Here is an 18,151-nt window from a genome sequence, read left to right on the forward strand (position 1 = left end):
GTCAAGTCCAGATCGAACAGCTGCTTGTTGCTTACTTTTACTCCGTAGCCCGATGCGAATCTCAGGGCATAATCTATATATATATATATATATATAAATAAGTTGTATGCTTGTTTGTTAGTGCGCCTATGACGTCATTATAAGTATATAAGGCTTTGTATATGACGTCATTATAAGATGAAGTTACAGACTGGGACACCAGGACGCAAATGATGACCGGGACACAGGGTGTATAAATGATGACCGGGACACTCAAACAGAAATTACAGGCCGGGACACAAATGACGACCGAGACACCGGAACACAGGGAATATAAATTACGATTGGAACACTCAAAGAGAAATTACAGACCGGGACACTGGGACACTAATGACGACCGGGACACCGGAACACAGGGAATATAAATGACGAGCCGGACACAGGGACACAACTACAACGGGGATGCAGGGGGCACAGGGGGGATATATAAAAGACGAAGGGGACACAAGGAATATTCGATTGGCAATCACCATCAACAAAGCTCAAGGGCAATCATTAGAAAAGTGCTGTATAGATCAGAATACGGGTTGTTTTTCCCATGGACAATTATATGTTGCATGTTCAAGAGTCGGTAAACCAGACAATCTATTCATATGCACAGAAAATGGGACAGCGAAGAATGTTGTATAATCGCAAGTTTTACGTAGTTAAAAACATATCTGTATATATAAAAATAAGTTGTCTGTCTGTGGATCGACTGACGTCATGAAGTTAGTTGTCGTCATTTTTGCTATGACGGTGACGTCATTAAAGATATTTAAGACATATATGTTCACGTAGAAATCTATTAATGTTTAAGTTTAAAATGACTGATGAACTTACAATGGCAAAAGCCGATGAAGATGCTCAAAGAGTCTATGCCAAAAAACTTGCTGCTGATAGAGAAAGTCAGAAAAGGAAGCGTGCCGAGGAATCAAAAGAACAGCAAGGAAACAGGTTTGAGGCTAAAGAACGCAAAACCGCGCAGTTAGATGAAGATCCACCTGGAGAGTCAAAACATATCAAAACTGAAAATGATAGCGACCGCTGCAACCTGGATGTTGTCTATAATATCTATTATTTAAGTGTTACACGAAAATGCAGTTTTTCTTAAGTAGAAATTTTCTTTTAAACGAGCTGTTAAACAGCTGTGTATGATATTCCATTGCCCCAGCAGTTTAATGAGCAAATTATATAATTTTTTCCGAAGGTTGAATTGCTTTTGGTATTTGGGAAATGCAAAAAATTTTTCGTGGGAAATTGAAGAATAGATGGAAAAGTAATATGGATAGACACCAAGTAAATTAATTTTTTTAGCAATAGATGATTTCACACATCTGACCGTGTCCTATACAGTCACAACGAAATCTGAAATTAAGAATACCTTTAAAAATGTCTTTAAACATTATGAATTTTATTCATTTTTACATTGGAGTTCTTTCAGTCGAGGCCCTTAGTTGTGATTATAAGAGTCCAACTGACAAGATATGCAGGGCAAGAGAAGTTGGTGCTATTGAAGAGTTAACGGTTCTAGAGAAGAATCCCGTTTCCAATTGGTCCACAGAAAGAAGAGACACGTACAAAATAAAAGTAAAAAATGTCTACAGTCAACCCGCTCTTGTGAATCGGCTAGATAGTGTCATAGATGATATTATCGTTATAGACTGTGCTCGAAAACTGATGCTCGACTGTCAGATGAGCATAACTGTCGGGAAAACATATGCTTTGGCAACTAAATTAGAAGAGGATAAAAACAAAGGCAAAGTGGCTAGGAAAATACGAGATTTATGCTATACTTGGTATATGGATGTTGAAGAACTTAATGATAAACAAAGAAAATGGTTGCAAGAGGTGCATGAAAATTGCAAAAAATGCATCCGTTTGCCAAAGACCAACTGCATCCCGTTTCCTGAATCCAACTCTGAAAAAGGCTCCATGGAGGTTGTAATAATATTAGCCATAGTCTTTGGAGGCCTCTTTGGGGCTGCAATGGTTTTTGGAGCTTTCATTTGTTGGAGACAAAATAGGGTTTCAACAGTAGCTGGCAACCCAGTAAGACACGATCACGTCCCATAGTAAAAAATACAATATCAGGGTTGCAGCGGTAACTAGCAGCCTAGTAGAGACGATCACTTCCCACAGTAAAAACTGTAATACCCCAAAAATCCTTAAAAATAGTGTCAGCTCAAAACAAGAAGTAAACTTCTAGAACCGACTAGTCTGAACCCCCAATATAGGAAACTTACCGTCTCTTCGTTTGAACAACAAGGAAAATCAATTGGCTTGAAAAACATGGAAAGTGGCTGAAACCACGATATTTTGCATCGAAAGCATCTTTCTTCTTTTCTGTTTTATTCTCCCTAGCTAGAGGAGTACTGAAACATCATTTCCAAGTTAACGTCGGAACAAAAAGACATTTATGATACGATAATGCATTGTGTCGATAACAACGTTGGAGAAATTTTCTTTTTGGATGCGCCAGGAGGTACTGGTAAAACGTTTGTGATAAAACTGATTCTGGCATCAATTCGATCAAAAAATGATATAGCGTTGGCAATTGCGTCGTCCGGAATAGCCGCAACATTGCTGCCTGGTGGAAGAACTGCTCATTCCGCTTTGAAATTGCCTCTGAACTTGCATTCTACAGAAACTCCCACGTGCAATATTTCCAAATCATCTGGGATGGGTAAAGTATTGCAGCAATGCAAACTTATTATTTGGGATGAGTGCACAATGGTACACAAAAAATCGCTCGAGGCTCTGGATCAATGCTTGAAAGATTTGCGAGGGAAGTCGAAACCCTTTGGCAGCACATTAATATTGCTTGCGGGAGATTTCAGGCAAACATCTATATATATAAAAATAAGTTGTCTGTGGATGGATGGATGGATGGATGTGTGGATGGATGTGTCAGGTGACGTCACCTGAAAAAACTGGATTAGGTGACGTCAAAACTGAAAAAACTAAAAAAAGGCAAAAACTACAAAAAAAACTAAAAACTAATAAAAAAAATAAAAAAGCTAAAAAACTAAAAAAACTATAAAGGTAAAAACCAATAAAAAACTAAAAAAAAAACTGAAAAAACTAAAAAAAGGCAAAAACTACAAAAAAAAACTAAAAACTAATAAAAAAAGTAAAAAAGCTAAAAAACTAAAAAAACTAAAAAAACTAAAAAAAGGTAAAAAACTAAAAAAAATAAAAAATAAAAAAAAACTAAAAAAAAGGAAAAAACTGAAAAATAAGCTAAAATAAAGGTAAAAACCAATAAAAAACTAAAAAAAAAAAGGAAAAAACTAATAAATGACGACACTCAAAGAGAAAGCGACCAGGACAAAAAACTAAAAAAAAAGGCAAAAACTACAAAAAAACTAAAAACTAATAAAAAAAATAAAAAAGCTAAAAAACTAAAAAAACTAAAAAAAGGTAAAAAACTAAAAAAACTAAAAACTAAAAAAAAACTAAAAAAGGTAAAAACTAAAAGAACTAAAAAAGAAAAAAATAAATGACGACACTCAAAGAGAAAGCGACCAGGACAAAAGGAATGTTCGATTAGCAATCAACAAAGCACCGGGACACAGGGAGTATAAATGACGACCAGGACACAAGTAAAAAAAAAATTAACAAAACTAAAAAGAAGGTAAAAACTACAAAAAAACTAAAAAGAAAAAAAAACTAAAAACTAATAAAAAAACTAAAAAATCTAAAAATCTAAATAAACTAAAAAAGAAAAAAAAAGGAAAAAAATAAAGGAGAAAAACAAAACTAAAAAACGAATGTATATACAGACCGGTACACCGGGATACAAATGACGACCGGGACACAGGGAATATAAATAACGACCGGGACACAGGGACACAACTACAACGGGGACACCGGGGGAAACAGGGGGATATAAATGACGACCGGGACAAAAAAACTAAAAAGAAATAAAAACTAAAAACTAATAAAAAAAACTAAAAAATCTAAAAATCTAAATAAGCTAAAAAAGAAAAAAAAAGGAAAAAAATAAAGGAGAAAAACAAAACTAAAAAACGAATGTATATACAGACCGGGACACCGGGATACAAATGATGACCGGGACCCGGGACACAGGGAATATAAATGACGACCGGGACACAGGGACACAACTACAACGGGGACACCGGGGGAAACAGGGGGATAACCTGACAATCTATTTATATGCAAAGACAATGGGACAGCAAAGAATGTTGTATATTCGCAAGTTTTACGTAGTTAAAACCATATATATATATATATATCTATATTCACAGGTGGGACATAGGGACACAACTACAATGGCGCGTAACTATTATGGCGCGTAACGACTTACGCGCGCGGGGGGGCTTGGGGGGGGCGCGAAGCGCCCCCACCAACTAGGTGTTGGGGTGGCGCGAAGCGCCACCCCAACAGCTAGTTACCTATAATACCTAGATCAACTCCTGCAGACGAAATGAATGCTTGCCTGAAAAATTCTAATTTATGGGCACACGTAAAAAAATTAAAATTAACTACAAATATGCGTGTCCGATTGCAAAACGATGACTCTGGTCAAACATTTTCAGATCAATCGCTGGCAATTGGAAACGGAAGGCTCCCAGTAGACTCAATTTCAGGACGTATACAACTACCTGCTGATTTCTGTAATTTAGTGACGTCCAAAAATGAATTGATTGAAAAAGTATTTCCGAATATTCTAAAAAATTATAAAAATAATAAATGGCTAAGTGAAAGAGCGATTCTCGCACCCAAAAATATAGACGTCCACGAAATCAACAATATTGTTTTGACCAAGATTCGAGACCAGGCAGTCCTTTACAAGTCAGTCGACACAGTTTTGGAACCAAATGAAGCGGTTAATTATCCATCTGAATTTTTAAATTCCATAGATCTTTCAGGGTTTCCACCACACGTGCTACAACTAAAAATAGGCGTACCAATAATACTTTTAAGAAATATAAACCCACCAAAGCTTTGCAATGGCACTCGACTTGCCGTAAAAAAAACAATGGAAAACCTAATAGAGGCCACAATCTTGACAGGGCCTTTTGAGGGTGAGGCTGTTCTTATTCCTCGCATTCCCATGATTCCAACGGATCTGCCTTTTCAATTTAAAAGATTGCAATTCCCAATTCGATTAGCATTTGCAATCACCATTAACAAAGCTCAAGGTCAATCATTAGAAAAATGTGGTATTGATCTTAATACTGATTGTTTTTCCCATGGACAATTGTACGTTGCATGTTCGAGGGTCGGTAAACCTGACAATCTATTTATATGCAGCGACAATCGGACAGCGAAGAATGTTGTATATTCGCAAGTTTTACGCAGTTAATTTGTATTGTATCTATCTATCTATCTATCTATATAAAAACGAGTTGTGTGTATGCATGTTTGTTTGTTTGTAAAAAGAGCGTTTGCATATGATGTCATTATTAGTACATACGGCTTTGTATATGCAGAGACAATGGGAAAGCCAAGAATGTTGTATATTCGCAATTTTTACGTAGTTTAACTCCTGCAGACAAAATGAATGCTTGCCTAAAAAATTCTAATTTATGGGCACACGTAAAAATATTAAAATTAACTACAAATATGCGTGTCCGATTGCAAAACGATGACTCTGGTCAAACAGTAGACTCAATTTCAGGACGTATACTACTACCTGCTGATTTCTGTAATTTAGTGACGTCCAAAAATGAATTGATTGAAAAAGTATTTCCGAATATTCTAAAAAATTATAAAAATAATAAATGGCTAAGTGAAAGAGCGATTCTCGCACCCAAAAATATAGACGTCCACGAAATCAACAATATTGTTTTGACCAAGATTCGAGACCAGGCAGTCCTTTACAAGTCAGTCGACACAGTTTTTGAACCAAATGAAGCGGTTAATTATCCATCTGAATTTTTAAATTCCATAGATCCTTCAGGGTTTCCACCACACGTGCTACAACTAAAAATAGGCGTACCAATAATACTTTTAAGAAATATCAACCCACCAAAGCTTTGCAATGGCACGCGACTTGCCGTAAAAAAAACAATGGAAAACCTAATAGAGGCCACAATCTTGACAGGGCCTTATGAGGGTGAGGCTGTTCTTATTCCTCGCATTCCCATGATTCCAACGGATCTGCTTTTTCAATTTAAAAAATTGCAATTCCCAATTCGATTAGTATTTGCAATCACCATTAACAAAGCTCAAGGTCAATCATTAGAAAAATATGGTATAGATCTTAATACTGATTGTTTTTCCCATGGACAATTGTACGTTGCATGTTCGAGGGTCGGTAAACCTGACAATCTATTTATATGCAGCGACAATCGGACAGCGAAGAATGTTGTATATTCGCAAGTTTTACGCAGTTAATTTGTATTGTATCTATCTATCTATCTATCTATATAAAAACGAGTTGTGTGGATGCCTGTTTGTTTGTTTATAAAAAGAGCGTTTGCATATGACGTCATTATTAGTACATACGGCTTTGTATATGCACAGACAATGGGAAAGCCAAGAATGTTGTTTATTCGCAATTTTTACGTAGTTTGAAACACATACATAAATCTATCTATATTCACAGGTGGGACACAGGGACACAACTACAATGGCGCATAACTAATATGGTGCGTAACGACTTACGCGCGCCGGGGGGCTTGGGGGGGCGCAAAGCCCCCCACCAACTATGTGTTGGCTGTTGGGGTGGCGCTTCGCGCCACCCCAACAGCTAGTATATATCTATCTATATATATAAAAATAAGTTGTCTGTCCGTTACGCTAGATTATATCTTCTATATATATAAAAGAAAACAAACTAGAATGTAAAAACTGGAAATTGCATAAATATTTCGAAATATTTTGACAATAGATAAAAGTAATTCGAAAAAGAAAAATGGTAAAAAACTAAAAAAAAACTGGAAATTGCATAAATATTTCGAAATATTTTGACAATAGATTAAATTCGAAAAAAGAAAAATGGTAAAAAACTAAAAAAAAAACTAAAAAGAAAAAACTAAAAAAAAAAATTAGAAAAATTAAAAATAGAAAAAACCTAAAAAGAAAAAACGTAAAAAAATAAAAAAAGATAAAAAACTAAAAAAAAAACTAAAAAAAGCTAAAAAACTAAAAAAAGAAAAAACTAAAAAAAAACTGGGAATTGCACAAATATTTCAATATATTTTGACAATAGATTAAAGTAATTCGAAAACCTTAAAACAGATACCCCAAATTTGAGGTTTATTATAAATTGTTGGAGCTTTAGCTTGCTTGGCACGTAAAGATTTTTCCAAGTGTCAATGTTAGAATGAACATTGACAAATTGAAGAAAACAAATCAATAAAAAGAAGAAACTTAAAAAAGAAAAACTAAAAAAGAAAAACTAAGAAAAGAAAAAACTAAAAAAGAAAAAAAAACTGAAATGAAACTGTATCTATATATCTATATAAATGACGACCAGGACACTCAAAGAGAAATTACAGACTGGGATACCGGGACACAAATGACGACCGGGACACAGGGAATATAAATGACGACCTGGACACAGGGACACAACTACAACGGGGACGCCGGGGGCACAGGGGGATATATAAATGACGACGGGGACACAGGGAATGTTCGATTAGCAATCATCATCAACACAGCTCAAGGGCAATCGTTAGAAAAATGCGGTATAGATATGAATACGGATTGTTTTCCCATGGACAATTATTATGTTGCATGTTCAAGAGTTGGTAAACCTGACAATCTATTTATATGGACACACAATAGGACAGCAAAGAATGTTGTATATTCGCAAGTTTTACGTAGTTAAATATATATATATATATTTATATATATATATATAAAAATAAGTTGTCTATGTGTGGATCTGTGGATCAGGTGACGTCATGTTTGTCCGCATATGACGTCTGAATTATTTCACACTAATACAAAATAAGCTAAAAAACTAAAAAAGGTAAAAACTACAAAAAAAACTAAAAAGAAAAAAAAACTAAAAAAGCTAAAAAACTAAAAAAAACTAAAAAAAGGTAAAAAACTAAAAACTAAAAAAAAATGAAAAAACTAAAAAAAGGCAAAAACTACAAAAAAAACTAAAAACTAATAAAAAAACTAAAAAATCTAAAAAACTAAAAAAACTAAAAAACTAAAAAAAGGTAAAAAACTAAAAAAAAATAAAAACTAAAAAAGAAAAAAACTAAAAAAAGGAAAAGACTGAAAAATAAAAGAGAAAAAGAAAACTAAAAAAAATATGAATAAAAATACAAAAAAATAAAAAAGATAAAAACTACAAAAAAACTAAAAAGAAAAAACGAAAAAAAACTAAAAAAGCTAAAAAAATAAAAGAAGCAAAAATCTACTTTTTTTTGTAGTTTTTACCTAGAAGGTAAAAACTACAAAAAAAAAAGAAAGAAAACAAAATAAAAAAATCTAAAAAAGCTTAAAAACTAAAAAAAAACTAAAAAAAGATAAAAAACTAAAAAAAAACTAAAAAAAGGAAAAAACCATAAAATAAACTAAAAACTAATAAAAAAAAATAAAAAAAGCTAAAAAACTAAAAAAACTAAAAAAAACTAAAAAAGGTAAAAACTAAAAGAACTAAAAAAGAAAAAAAAAACTAAAAAAAGGAAAAAACTGAAAAATAAAGGAGAAAAAGAAAACTAAAAAAATATAAATAAAAATAAAAAAACTAAAAAGATAAAAACTTCAAAAAAAACTAAAAAGAAAAAAGAAAAAAACTAAAAAACCTAAAAAAAGGTAAAAACCAATAAAAAAAAAACTAAAAACAAAAAAAGGGAAAAAATTAAAAATTTATTTCATCATAAGTTTTCAACTGACGAAATTACAGACCGGGACATCGGGACACAAATGACGACCGGGACACCGGCACATAGGGAATATGAATGACGACACTCAAAGAGAAAGCGACCGGGACAAAAGGAATGTTCGATTAGCAATCAACAAAGCACCGGGACACAAATGACGACCGGGACACAGGGAGTATAAATGACGACCAGGATATAAGTAAAAAAAACTAAAAAAACTAAAAAAAAGGTAAAAACTACAAAAAAACTAAAAAGAAAAAAAAATAAAAACTAATAAAAAAACTAAAAAATCTAAAAATCTAAATAAACTAAAAAAGAAAAAAAATAAAAAAGGAAAAAAATAAAGGAGAAAAACAAAACTAAAAAAACGAATGTATATACAGACCGGGACACCGGGATACAAATGACGACCGGGACACAGGGAATATAAATGACGACCGGGACACAGGGACACAACTACAACGGGGACGCCGGGGGGCACAGGGGGATATAAATGACGACCGAGACACCGGGACACATGGAATATAAATGACGCCCGGGACACTCAAAGAGAAATCACAGACTGGGACACCGGGACACAAATGACGACCTGGACACAGGGACAAAACTACAAAGGGGATGCCGGGGGGCACAAGGGGATATATAAATGACGATGGCGACACAGGGAATGGTAGATTAGCAATCACCATCAACAAAGCTCAAGGGCAATCATTAGAATCATGAGGTATAGATCTGAATACGGATTGTTTTCCCATGGACCATTATATGTTGCATTTTCAAGAGTCGGTAAACAATCTATTTATATGCACAGACAATGGGACAGCAAAGAATGTTGTATATTCGCAAGTTTTACGTAGTTAAAAACATATATATATATATATATATATATATATATATATATCTATATTCACAGGTGGGACATAGGGACATAACTACAATGGCGCGTAACTAATATGGCGCGTAACGACTTACGCGCGCGGGGGGGCTTGGGGGGGTGCGAAGCGCCCCCACCAACTAGGTGTTGGGGTGGCGCGAAGCGCCACCCCAACAGCTAGTATATATATATATATATATATATATATATATATATATATATATATATATATATATATAATAGATTGTCAGGTTTACCGACTCTTGAACATGCAATATATAATTGTCCATGGGAAAAACAACCCGTATTCTGATCTATACCGCATTTTCCTAATGATTGCTCTTGAGCTTTTTCGATGGTGATTGCTAATCGAATATTCCTTGTGTCCCCTTCGTCTTTTATATATCCCCCCTGTGCCCCCGGCGTCTCCGTTGTAGTTGTGTCCCTGTGTCCCGCTCGTCATTTATGTTCCCTGTGTTCCGGTGTCCCTGTCGTCATTTGTGTCCCAGTGTCCCAGTTTGTAATTTCTCTTTGAGTTTCCCGGTCGTCATTTATATTCCCTGTGTCCCGGTGTCCCAGTCTGTATTTTCTATTCGAACAATCCCTGTGTCCCGGTTGTCATTTACATTCCCTGTGTCCCGGTCGTGATTTGTGTCCGGGTGTCCCAGTCTGTAATTTCTCTTTGAGGTTCCCGGTCGTCATTTATATTCCCTGTGTCCTGGTCCTCATTTGTGTCCCGGTGTCCCGGTATGTAATTTCATCAGTTGACAAACATGACCTCAGTTGACAAACAACTTCATGACACATACAGCTCAATCCTTATAATGACGATAAACCTCAAAATTTTGGGTATCTGTTGTAAGGTTTTCGAATTACCTTAATCTTTTGTCAAAATATATTGAAATATTTGTGCAATTCCCAGTTTTTTTTAGTTTTTTTCTTTTTTCAGTCTTTTAGCTTTTTTAAGTTTTTTTTCTTTTTAGTTTTTTATCTTTTTATTTTTTTTACATTTTTTCTTTTTAGGTTTTTTCTTTTTTTATTTTTTTTTATTTTTTATTTTTTTCTTTTTAGTTTTTTTTTAGTTTTTTACCATTTTTCTTTTTTAAGTTTGATTTTTCTTCTTTATTTTTCAGACGTCATATGCAAACCCTCAACACAAAAATACATACAACTTATTTTTATATATAGATAAGATATAATCTGGCGTAACAAACATACTGTAACAGACAGACAACTTATTTTTATAAGCCCCTCCCCAAGCCCCCCCGAACGCGTAAGTCGTTACGCGCCATATTAGTTACGCGCCATTGTAGTTGTGTCCCTGTGTCCCACCTGTGAATATAGATAGATTTATATATGTGTTTCAAACTACGTAAAAATTGCGAATATACAACATCCTTGGCTTTCCCACTACTGGGAGCTTTCCGTTTCCAATTGCCAGCAATTGATCTGAAAATGTTTGACCAGAGTCATCGTTTTGCAATCGGACACGCATATTTGTAGTTAATTTTAATATTTTTACGTGTGCCCATAAATTAGAATTTTTCAGGCAAGCAATCATTTCGTCTGCAGGAGTTAAACTACGTAAAAATTGCGAATATACAACATTCTTGGCTTTCCCATTGTCTGTGCATATACAAAGCCGTATGTACTAATAATGACGTCATACGCAAACGCTCTTTTTACAAACAAACAAACATGCATACACACAACTCGTTTTTATATAGATAGATAGATAGATAGATACAATACAAATTAACTGCGTAAAACTTGCGAATATACAACATTCTTCGCTGTCAAATTGTCGCTGCATATAAATAGATTGTCAGGTTTACCGACCCTCGAACATGCAACGTACAATTGTCCATGGGAAAAACAATCAGTATTAAGATCTATACCACATTTTTCTAATGATTGACCTTGAGCTTTGTTAATGGTGATTGCAAATGCTAATCGAATTGGGAAATGCAATCTTTTAAATTCAAAAGGCAAATCCGTTGGAATCATGGGAATGCGAGGAATAAGAACAGCCTCACCCTCAAAAGGCCCTGTCAAGATTGTGGCCTCTATTAGGTTTTCCATTGTTTTTTTTTACGGCAAGTCGCGTGCCATTGCAAAGCTTTGGTGGGTTGATATTTCTTAAAAGTATTATTGGTACGCCTATTTTTAGTTGTAGCACGTGTGGTGGAAACCCTGAAAGATCTATGGAATTTAAAAATTCAGATGGATAATTAACCGCTTCATTTGGTTCCAAAACTGTGTCGACTGACTTGTAAAGGACTGCCTGGTCTCGAATCTTGGTCAAAACAATATTGTTGATTTCGTGGACGTCTATATTTTTGGGTGCGAGAATCGCTCTTTCACTTAGCCATTTATTATTTTTATCATTTTTTAGAATATTCGGAAATACTTTTTCAATCAATTCATTTTTGGACGTCACTAAATTACAGAAATCAGCAGGTAGTTGTATACGTCCTGAAATTGAGTCTATCGTATCATAAATGTCTTTTTGTTCCGACGTTAACTTGGAAATTTTATTTTGTACATACGACAATAGATCACTCGTACTGTAACTTTGTTCACAATCCAAGTCTACACATGTTGAAACAGCAGCGATACGGTTAGGTGAAGGCATTCCCAAATCCTGAAGAGGTTTGTTTGCCATACGTACGCACAAATCTTCTATAATAACTAAAGTGTAGTTATAAATTTCTGATGTAAAATTAAAAGTCATATCTGACGTCTCTAACTGTTTTCGATGGAGTATATCTTCGGACATTTTTGACTTATATTTTTCCCATAACTCTGTAGGAGCTGATGGAGAGCAAGTTGTTAAAATGATGCCAAACAATGCACGAGTTTGACTTGGGGTTGACGTTTCGCACGCGTCATTGATGCAGTTATCCCAGTGTTGGTCATTCTCCAATAAATTCAGAGCTTGGCATGTACTACGGTAAGTGTCATGTATAGTACCGTTTACAGTTCTCAAATACTCAAAGGATGTCGGACCGGGTACATTCACCAAAAGCAGGCGTAGAAAGAAGCATTCATGTTGATTGGGGTGAACGGTGTAGAGTCTTCCTATCGTGGTATCTTTGAAGATGGTAGGTTGGCCGTCGACTGACTTACCCTGTTTTCGACGTTCAAATACTTTATTTTTAGTATTCCACGTGTAATACGAAGGCACTTCAGTATACAGCAGTTTTTTTGCAAAGAATCATTTTGCAAAGCGAAAAAAAAGCTGTTAATTTTGTATCCGGTGGATTCAGGGCTCTTTGTTGCACGTTGGTTTCCGAGAAATAAACACGTTGACCATTCCGTAAATGTACCGCTAAGTGAACAACATCTGGACTACGTTCATGTATCGGAAATGAAAGAATTCGCCAAACAGCTTCATTACTGCTTATGTATCTTCCAGCCTGATATTGTACGATTTCGTCGAAATCTTTGATTTCGGGCTGCAAGCCAAAAACTGCCATGTCACTGCCTTTGTTGACGTATTTACATATGTTTTGATTGCCTTTACGGAGTTACAGTATTCAACGTTTATGCGTGCATTAAATGTTTTATATAATAATGGGGAATATGGAACAACCCACTGGTTATCTACTTCGATGGTGGTACCGTTGCCATTGTAGGTTCTTCAGTCATTTTACAATTAGAAATTTCTCTTTCAACGGTCTTCTTACAATTAAAAATTTGTCTTTGAACGATATTCTTAAATACCTGTGTCCTGGTCGTCATTTATATTCCCTGTGTCCTGGTCGTCATTTGTGTCCCGGTATCCCAGTCTGTAATTTCACTTTGAGTGTCCCGGTCGTTATTTATATTCCCTCTTTCCCGGTCGTCATTTGTGTCCCGGTCTGTAATTTCTCTTTGATTGTTTTTTCTTTTTAGTATTTTTTAGTTTTTTACATTTTTTCTTTTTTCAGTTTTCTTTTTCTTCTTTATTTTTCAGCTTCACTATGAAATACAAATGATGAAATACGATGATGATTGGGTTTGCGATTTTGACTTGGATAAGGTCATCAACGCCTATCAGATTTTAGTTGAAAAAACAAAGGTTCGGCGATATGTATCGCCCCCCAACACCTAGTTGGTGGGGGGCTTCGCGCCCCCCCCCCCCCAAGCCCCCCCGCGCGCGTAAGTCGTTACGCGCCATATTAGTTATGCGCCATTGTAGTTGTGTCCCTGTGTCCCACCTGTGAATATAGATAGATTTATGTATGTGTTTCAGACTACGTAAAAATTGCGAATAAACAACATTCTTGGCTTTCCCATTGTCTGTGCATATACAAAGCCGTATATACTAATAATGACGTCATATGCAAACGCTCTTTTTACAAACAAACAATCATGCATCCACACAACTCGTTTTTATATAGATAGATAGATAGATAGATACAATACAAATTAACTGCGTAAAAACTTGCGAATATACAACATTCTTCGCTGTCCAATTGTCGCTGCATATAAATACATTGTCAGGTTTACCGACCCTCGAACATGCAACGTACAATTGTCCATGGGAAAAACAATCAGTATTAAGATCTATACCACATTTTTCTAATGATTGACCTTGAGCTTTGTTAATGGTGATTGCAAATACTAATCGAATTGGGAATTGCAATTTTTTAAATTGAAAAAGCAGATCCGTTGGAATCATGGGAATGCGAGGAATAAGAACAGCCTCACCCTCATAAGGCCCTGTCAAGATTGTGGCCTCTATTAGGTTTTCCATTGTTTTTTTTACGGCAAGTTGCGTGCCATTGCAAAGCTTTGGTGGGTTTATATTTCTTAAAAGTATTATTGGTACGCCTATTTTTAGTTGTAGCACGTGTGGTGGAAACCCTGAAGGATCTATGGAATTTAAAAATTCAGATGGATAATTAACCGCTTCATTTGGTTCCAAAACTGTGTCGACTGACTTGTAAAGGACTGCCTGGTCTCGAATCTTGGTCAAAACAATATTGTTGATTTCGTGGACGTCTATATTTTTGGGTGCGAGAATCGCTCTTTCACTTAGCCATTTATTATTTTTATAATTTTTTAGAATATTCGGAAATACTTTTTCAATCAATTCATTTTTGGACGTCACTAAATTACAGAAATCAGCAGGTAGTTGTATACGTCCTGAAATTGAGTCTACTGTTTGACCAGAGTCATCGTTTTGCAATCGGACACGCATATTTGTAGTTAATTTTAATATTTTTACGTGTGCCCATAAATTAGAATTTTTTAGGCAATCATTCATTTTGTCTGCAGGAGTTAAACTACGTAAAAATTGCGAATATACAACATTCTTGGCTTTCCCATTGTCTCTGCATATACAAAGCCGTATGTACTAATAATGACATCATATGCAAACGCTCTTTTTACAAACAAACAAACATGCATACACACAACTCGTTTTTATATAGATAGATAGATAGATAGATACAATACAAATTAACTGCGTAAAACTTGCGAATATACAACATTCTTCGCTGTCCGATTGTCGCTGCATATAAATAGATTGTCAGGTTTACCGACCCTCGAACATGCAACGTACAATTGTCCATGGGAAAAACAATCAGTATTAAGATCTATACCACATTTTTCTAATGATTGACCTTGAGCTTTGTTAATGGTGATTGCAAATACTAATCGAATTGGGAATTGCAATTTTTTAAATTGAAAAAGCAGATCCGTTGGAATCATGGGAATGCGAGGAATAAGAACAGCCTCACCCTCATAAGGCCCTGTCAAGATTGTGGCCTCTATTAGGTTTTCCATTGTTTTTTTTACGGCAAGTTGCGTGCCATTGCAAAGCTTTGGTGGGTTTATATTTCTTAAAAGTATTATTGGTACGCCTATTTTTAGTTGTAGCACGTGTGGTGGAAACCCTGAAGGATCTATGGAATTTAAAAATTCAGATGGATAATTAACCGCTTCATTTGGTTCCAAAACTGTGTCGACTGACTTGTAAAGGACTGCCTGGTCTCGAATCTTGGTCAAAACAATATTGTTGATTTCGTGGACGTCTATATTTTTGGGTGCGAGAATCGCTCTTTCACTTAGCCATTTATTATTTTTATAATTTTTTAGAATATTCGGAAATACTTTTTCAATCAATTCATTTTTGGACGTCACTAAATTACAGAAATCAGCAGGTAGTTGTATACGTCCTGAAATTGAGTCTACTGGGAGCTTTCCGTTTCCATTGCCAGCGATTGATCTGAAAATGTTTGACCAGAGTCATCGTTTTGCAATCGGACACGCATATTTGTAGTTAATTTTAATGTTTTTACGTCCGCCCATAAATTAGAATTTTTCAGGCAAGCATTCATTTCGTCTGCAGGAGTTGATCTAGGTATTATAGGTAATTTTTGCCTGAAATCTCCCGCAAGCAATATTAATGTGCTGTCAAAGGGTTTCGACTTCCCTCGCAAATCTTTCAAGCATTGATCCAGAGCCTCGAGCGATTTTTTGTGTGCCATTGTGCACTCATCCCAAATAATAAGTTTGCATTGCTGCAATACTTTACCCATCCCAGATGATTTGGAAATATTGCACGTGGGAGTTTCTGTAGAATGCAAGTTCAGAGGCAATTTCAAAGCGGAATGAGCAGTTCTTCCACCAGGCAGCAATGTTGCGGCTATTCCGGACGACGCAATTGCCAACGCTATATCATTTTTTGATCGAATTGATGCCAGAATCAGTTTTATCACAAACGTTTTACCAGTACATCCTGGCGCATCCAAAAGAAAATTTCTCCAACGTTGTTATCGACACAATGCATTATCGTATCATAAATGTCTTTTTGTTCCGACGCTAACTTGGAAATGTTATTTTGTACATACGACAATAGATCACTCGTACTGTAACTTTGTTCACGATCCAATTCTACACATGTCGAAACAGCAGCGATACGGTTAGGTGAAGGCATTCCCAAATCCTGAAGAGGTTTGTTTGCCAAACGTACGCACAAATCTTCTATAACAACTAAAGTGTAGTTATAAATTTTTGATGTAAAATCAAAAGTCATATCTGACGTCTCTAACTGTTTTCGATGGAGTATATCTTCGGACATTTTTGACTTATATTTTTCCCATAACTCTGTAGGAGCTGATGGAGAGCAAGTTGTTAAAATGATGCCAAACAATGCACGAATTTGACTTGGGGTTGACGTTTCGCACGCGTCATTGATGCAGTTATCCCAGTGTTGGTCATTCTCCAATAAATTCAGAGCTTGGCATGCACTACGGTAAGTGTCATGTATAGTACCATTTACAGTCCTCAAAATACTCAAAGGATGTCGGACCGGGTACATTCACCAAAAGCAGGCGTTGAAAGAAGCATTCATGTTGATTGGGGTGAACGGTGTAGAGTCTTCCATTCGTGGTATCTTTGAAGATGGTAGGTTGGCCGTCGACTGACTTACCCTGTTTTCGACGTTCAAATACTTTATTTTTAGTATTCCACGTGTAATACGAAGGCACTTCAGTATACAGCAGTTTTTTTGCAAAAGAATCATTTTTACAAAGCGAAAAAAAAGCTGTTAATGTTGTATCCGGTGGATTCAGGACTCTTTGTTGCACGTTGGTTTCCGTGAAATAAACACGTTGACCATTCTGTAAATGTACCGCTAAGTGAACAAAAGCTGGACTACGTTCATGTATCGGAAATGAAAGAATTCGCCAAACAGCTTCATTACTGCTTATGTATCTTCCAGCCTGATATTGTACGATTTCATCGAAATCTTTGATTTCGGGCTGCAAGCCAAAAACTGCCATGTCACTGCCTTTGTTGACGTATTTACATATGTATTTGATTGCCTTTACGGAGTTACAGTATTCAACGTTTATGTGTGCATTAAATGTTTTTGATAATAATGGGGAATATGGAACAACCCACTGGTTATCTACTTCGATGGTGGTACTGTTGCGCTTCTTTATTATTGCTATTTTACCGCCATCTTCAGTAGATCTTCTTCTATATTGTGGGTAACCATCATTGCCAGTAATTGTGTTTGATACTAAAAGTCGAGGATATTGCTTTGTGCACCTTCCTTTGGCCATGCATGGTGAATTTTCGTTCAGTGCACCGCAAGGTCCATGTATCATATTTTTTACAATTATATCATGTAACCCCTTTTCGACATTTTTATCAGGTATTTCAGCGGAAATCACATCATCAATTTCGTTCGAAGTAATTTTTTTTATGTAGCCAGATTAGTATATGTGCGTGTGGCAAACCTCGTTTTTGCCATTCCACTGAGTACATCCAGCATCGCACTGACCCAAACACTTCAAGTTTTACAATGTAGTTTATCAGTGATTTCAACTTTTGCCGGAAGACACGGGCCGTAATGTCATGCCTATGAACCGCCGATTGTCCTTGAAGTAAAAGCTGCGGTATCTCGTCCCAAGATTGATTACATGTAAATGTAATAAATAAATCT

At 35.6% G+C, this 18,151-nt stretch overlaps 1 protein-coding gene across 1 annotated transcript in view; it reads left to right on the forward strand.

The window, feature by feature from the left end:
- LOC136040031 (transmembrane protein 94-like) overlaps positions 1-18,151 on the forward strand; it is a 273,850-nt gene that overhangs the window by 69,857 nt on the left and 185,842 nt on the right. The window contains exons 8-9 of the mRNA XM_065724097.1: positions 1,463-2,070; positions 13,667-13,771. Coding sequence (XP_065580169.1) covers positions 1,463-2,070; positions 13,667-13,771 — 713 coding nt within the window. The remainder of the gene's footprint in view (positions 1-1,462; positions 2,071-13,666; positions 13,772-18,151) is intronic.

Source organism: Artemia franciscana, chromosome 20 (genome assembly GCF_032884065.1).
Source record: "Artemia franciscana chromosome 20, ASM3288406v1, whole genome shotgun sequence".
Lineage (NCBI taxonomy): Eukaryota > Metazoa > Arthropoda > Branchiopoda > Anostraca > Artemiidae > Artemia > Artemia franciscana.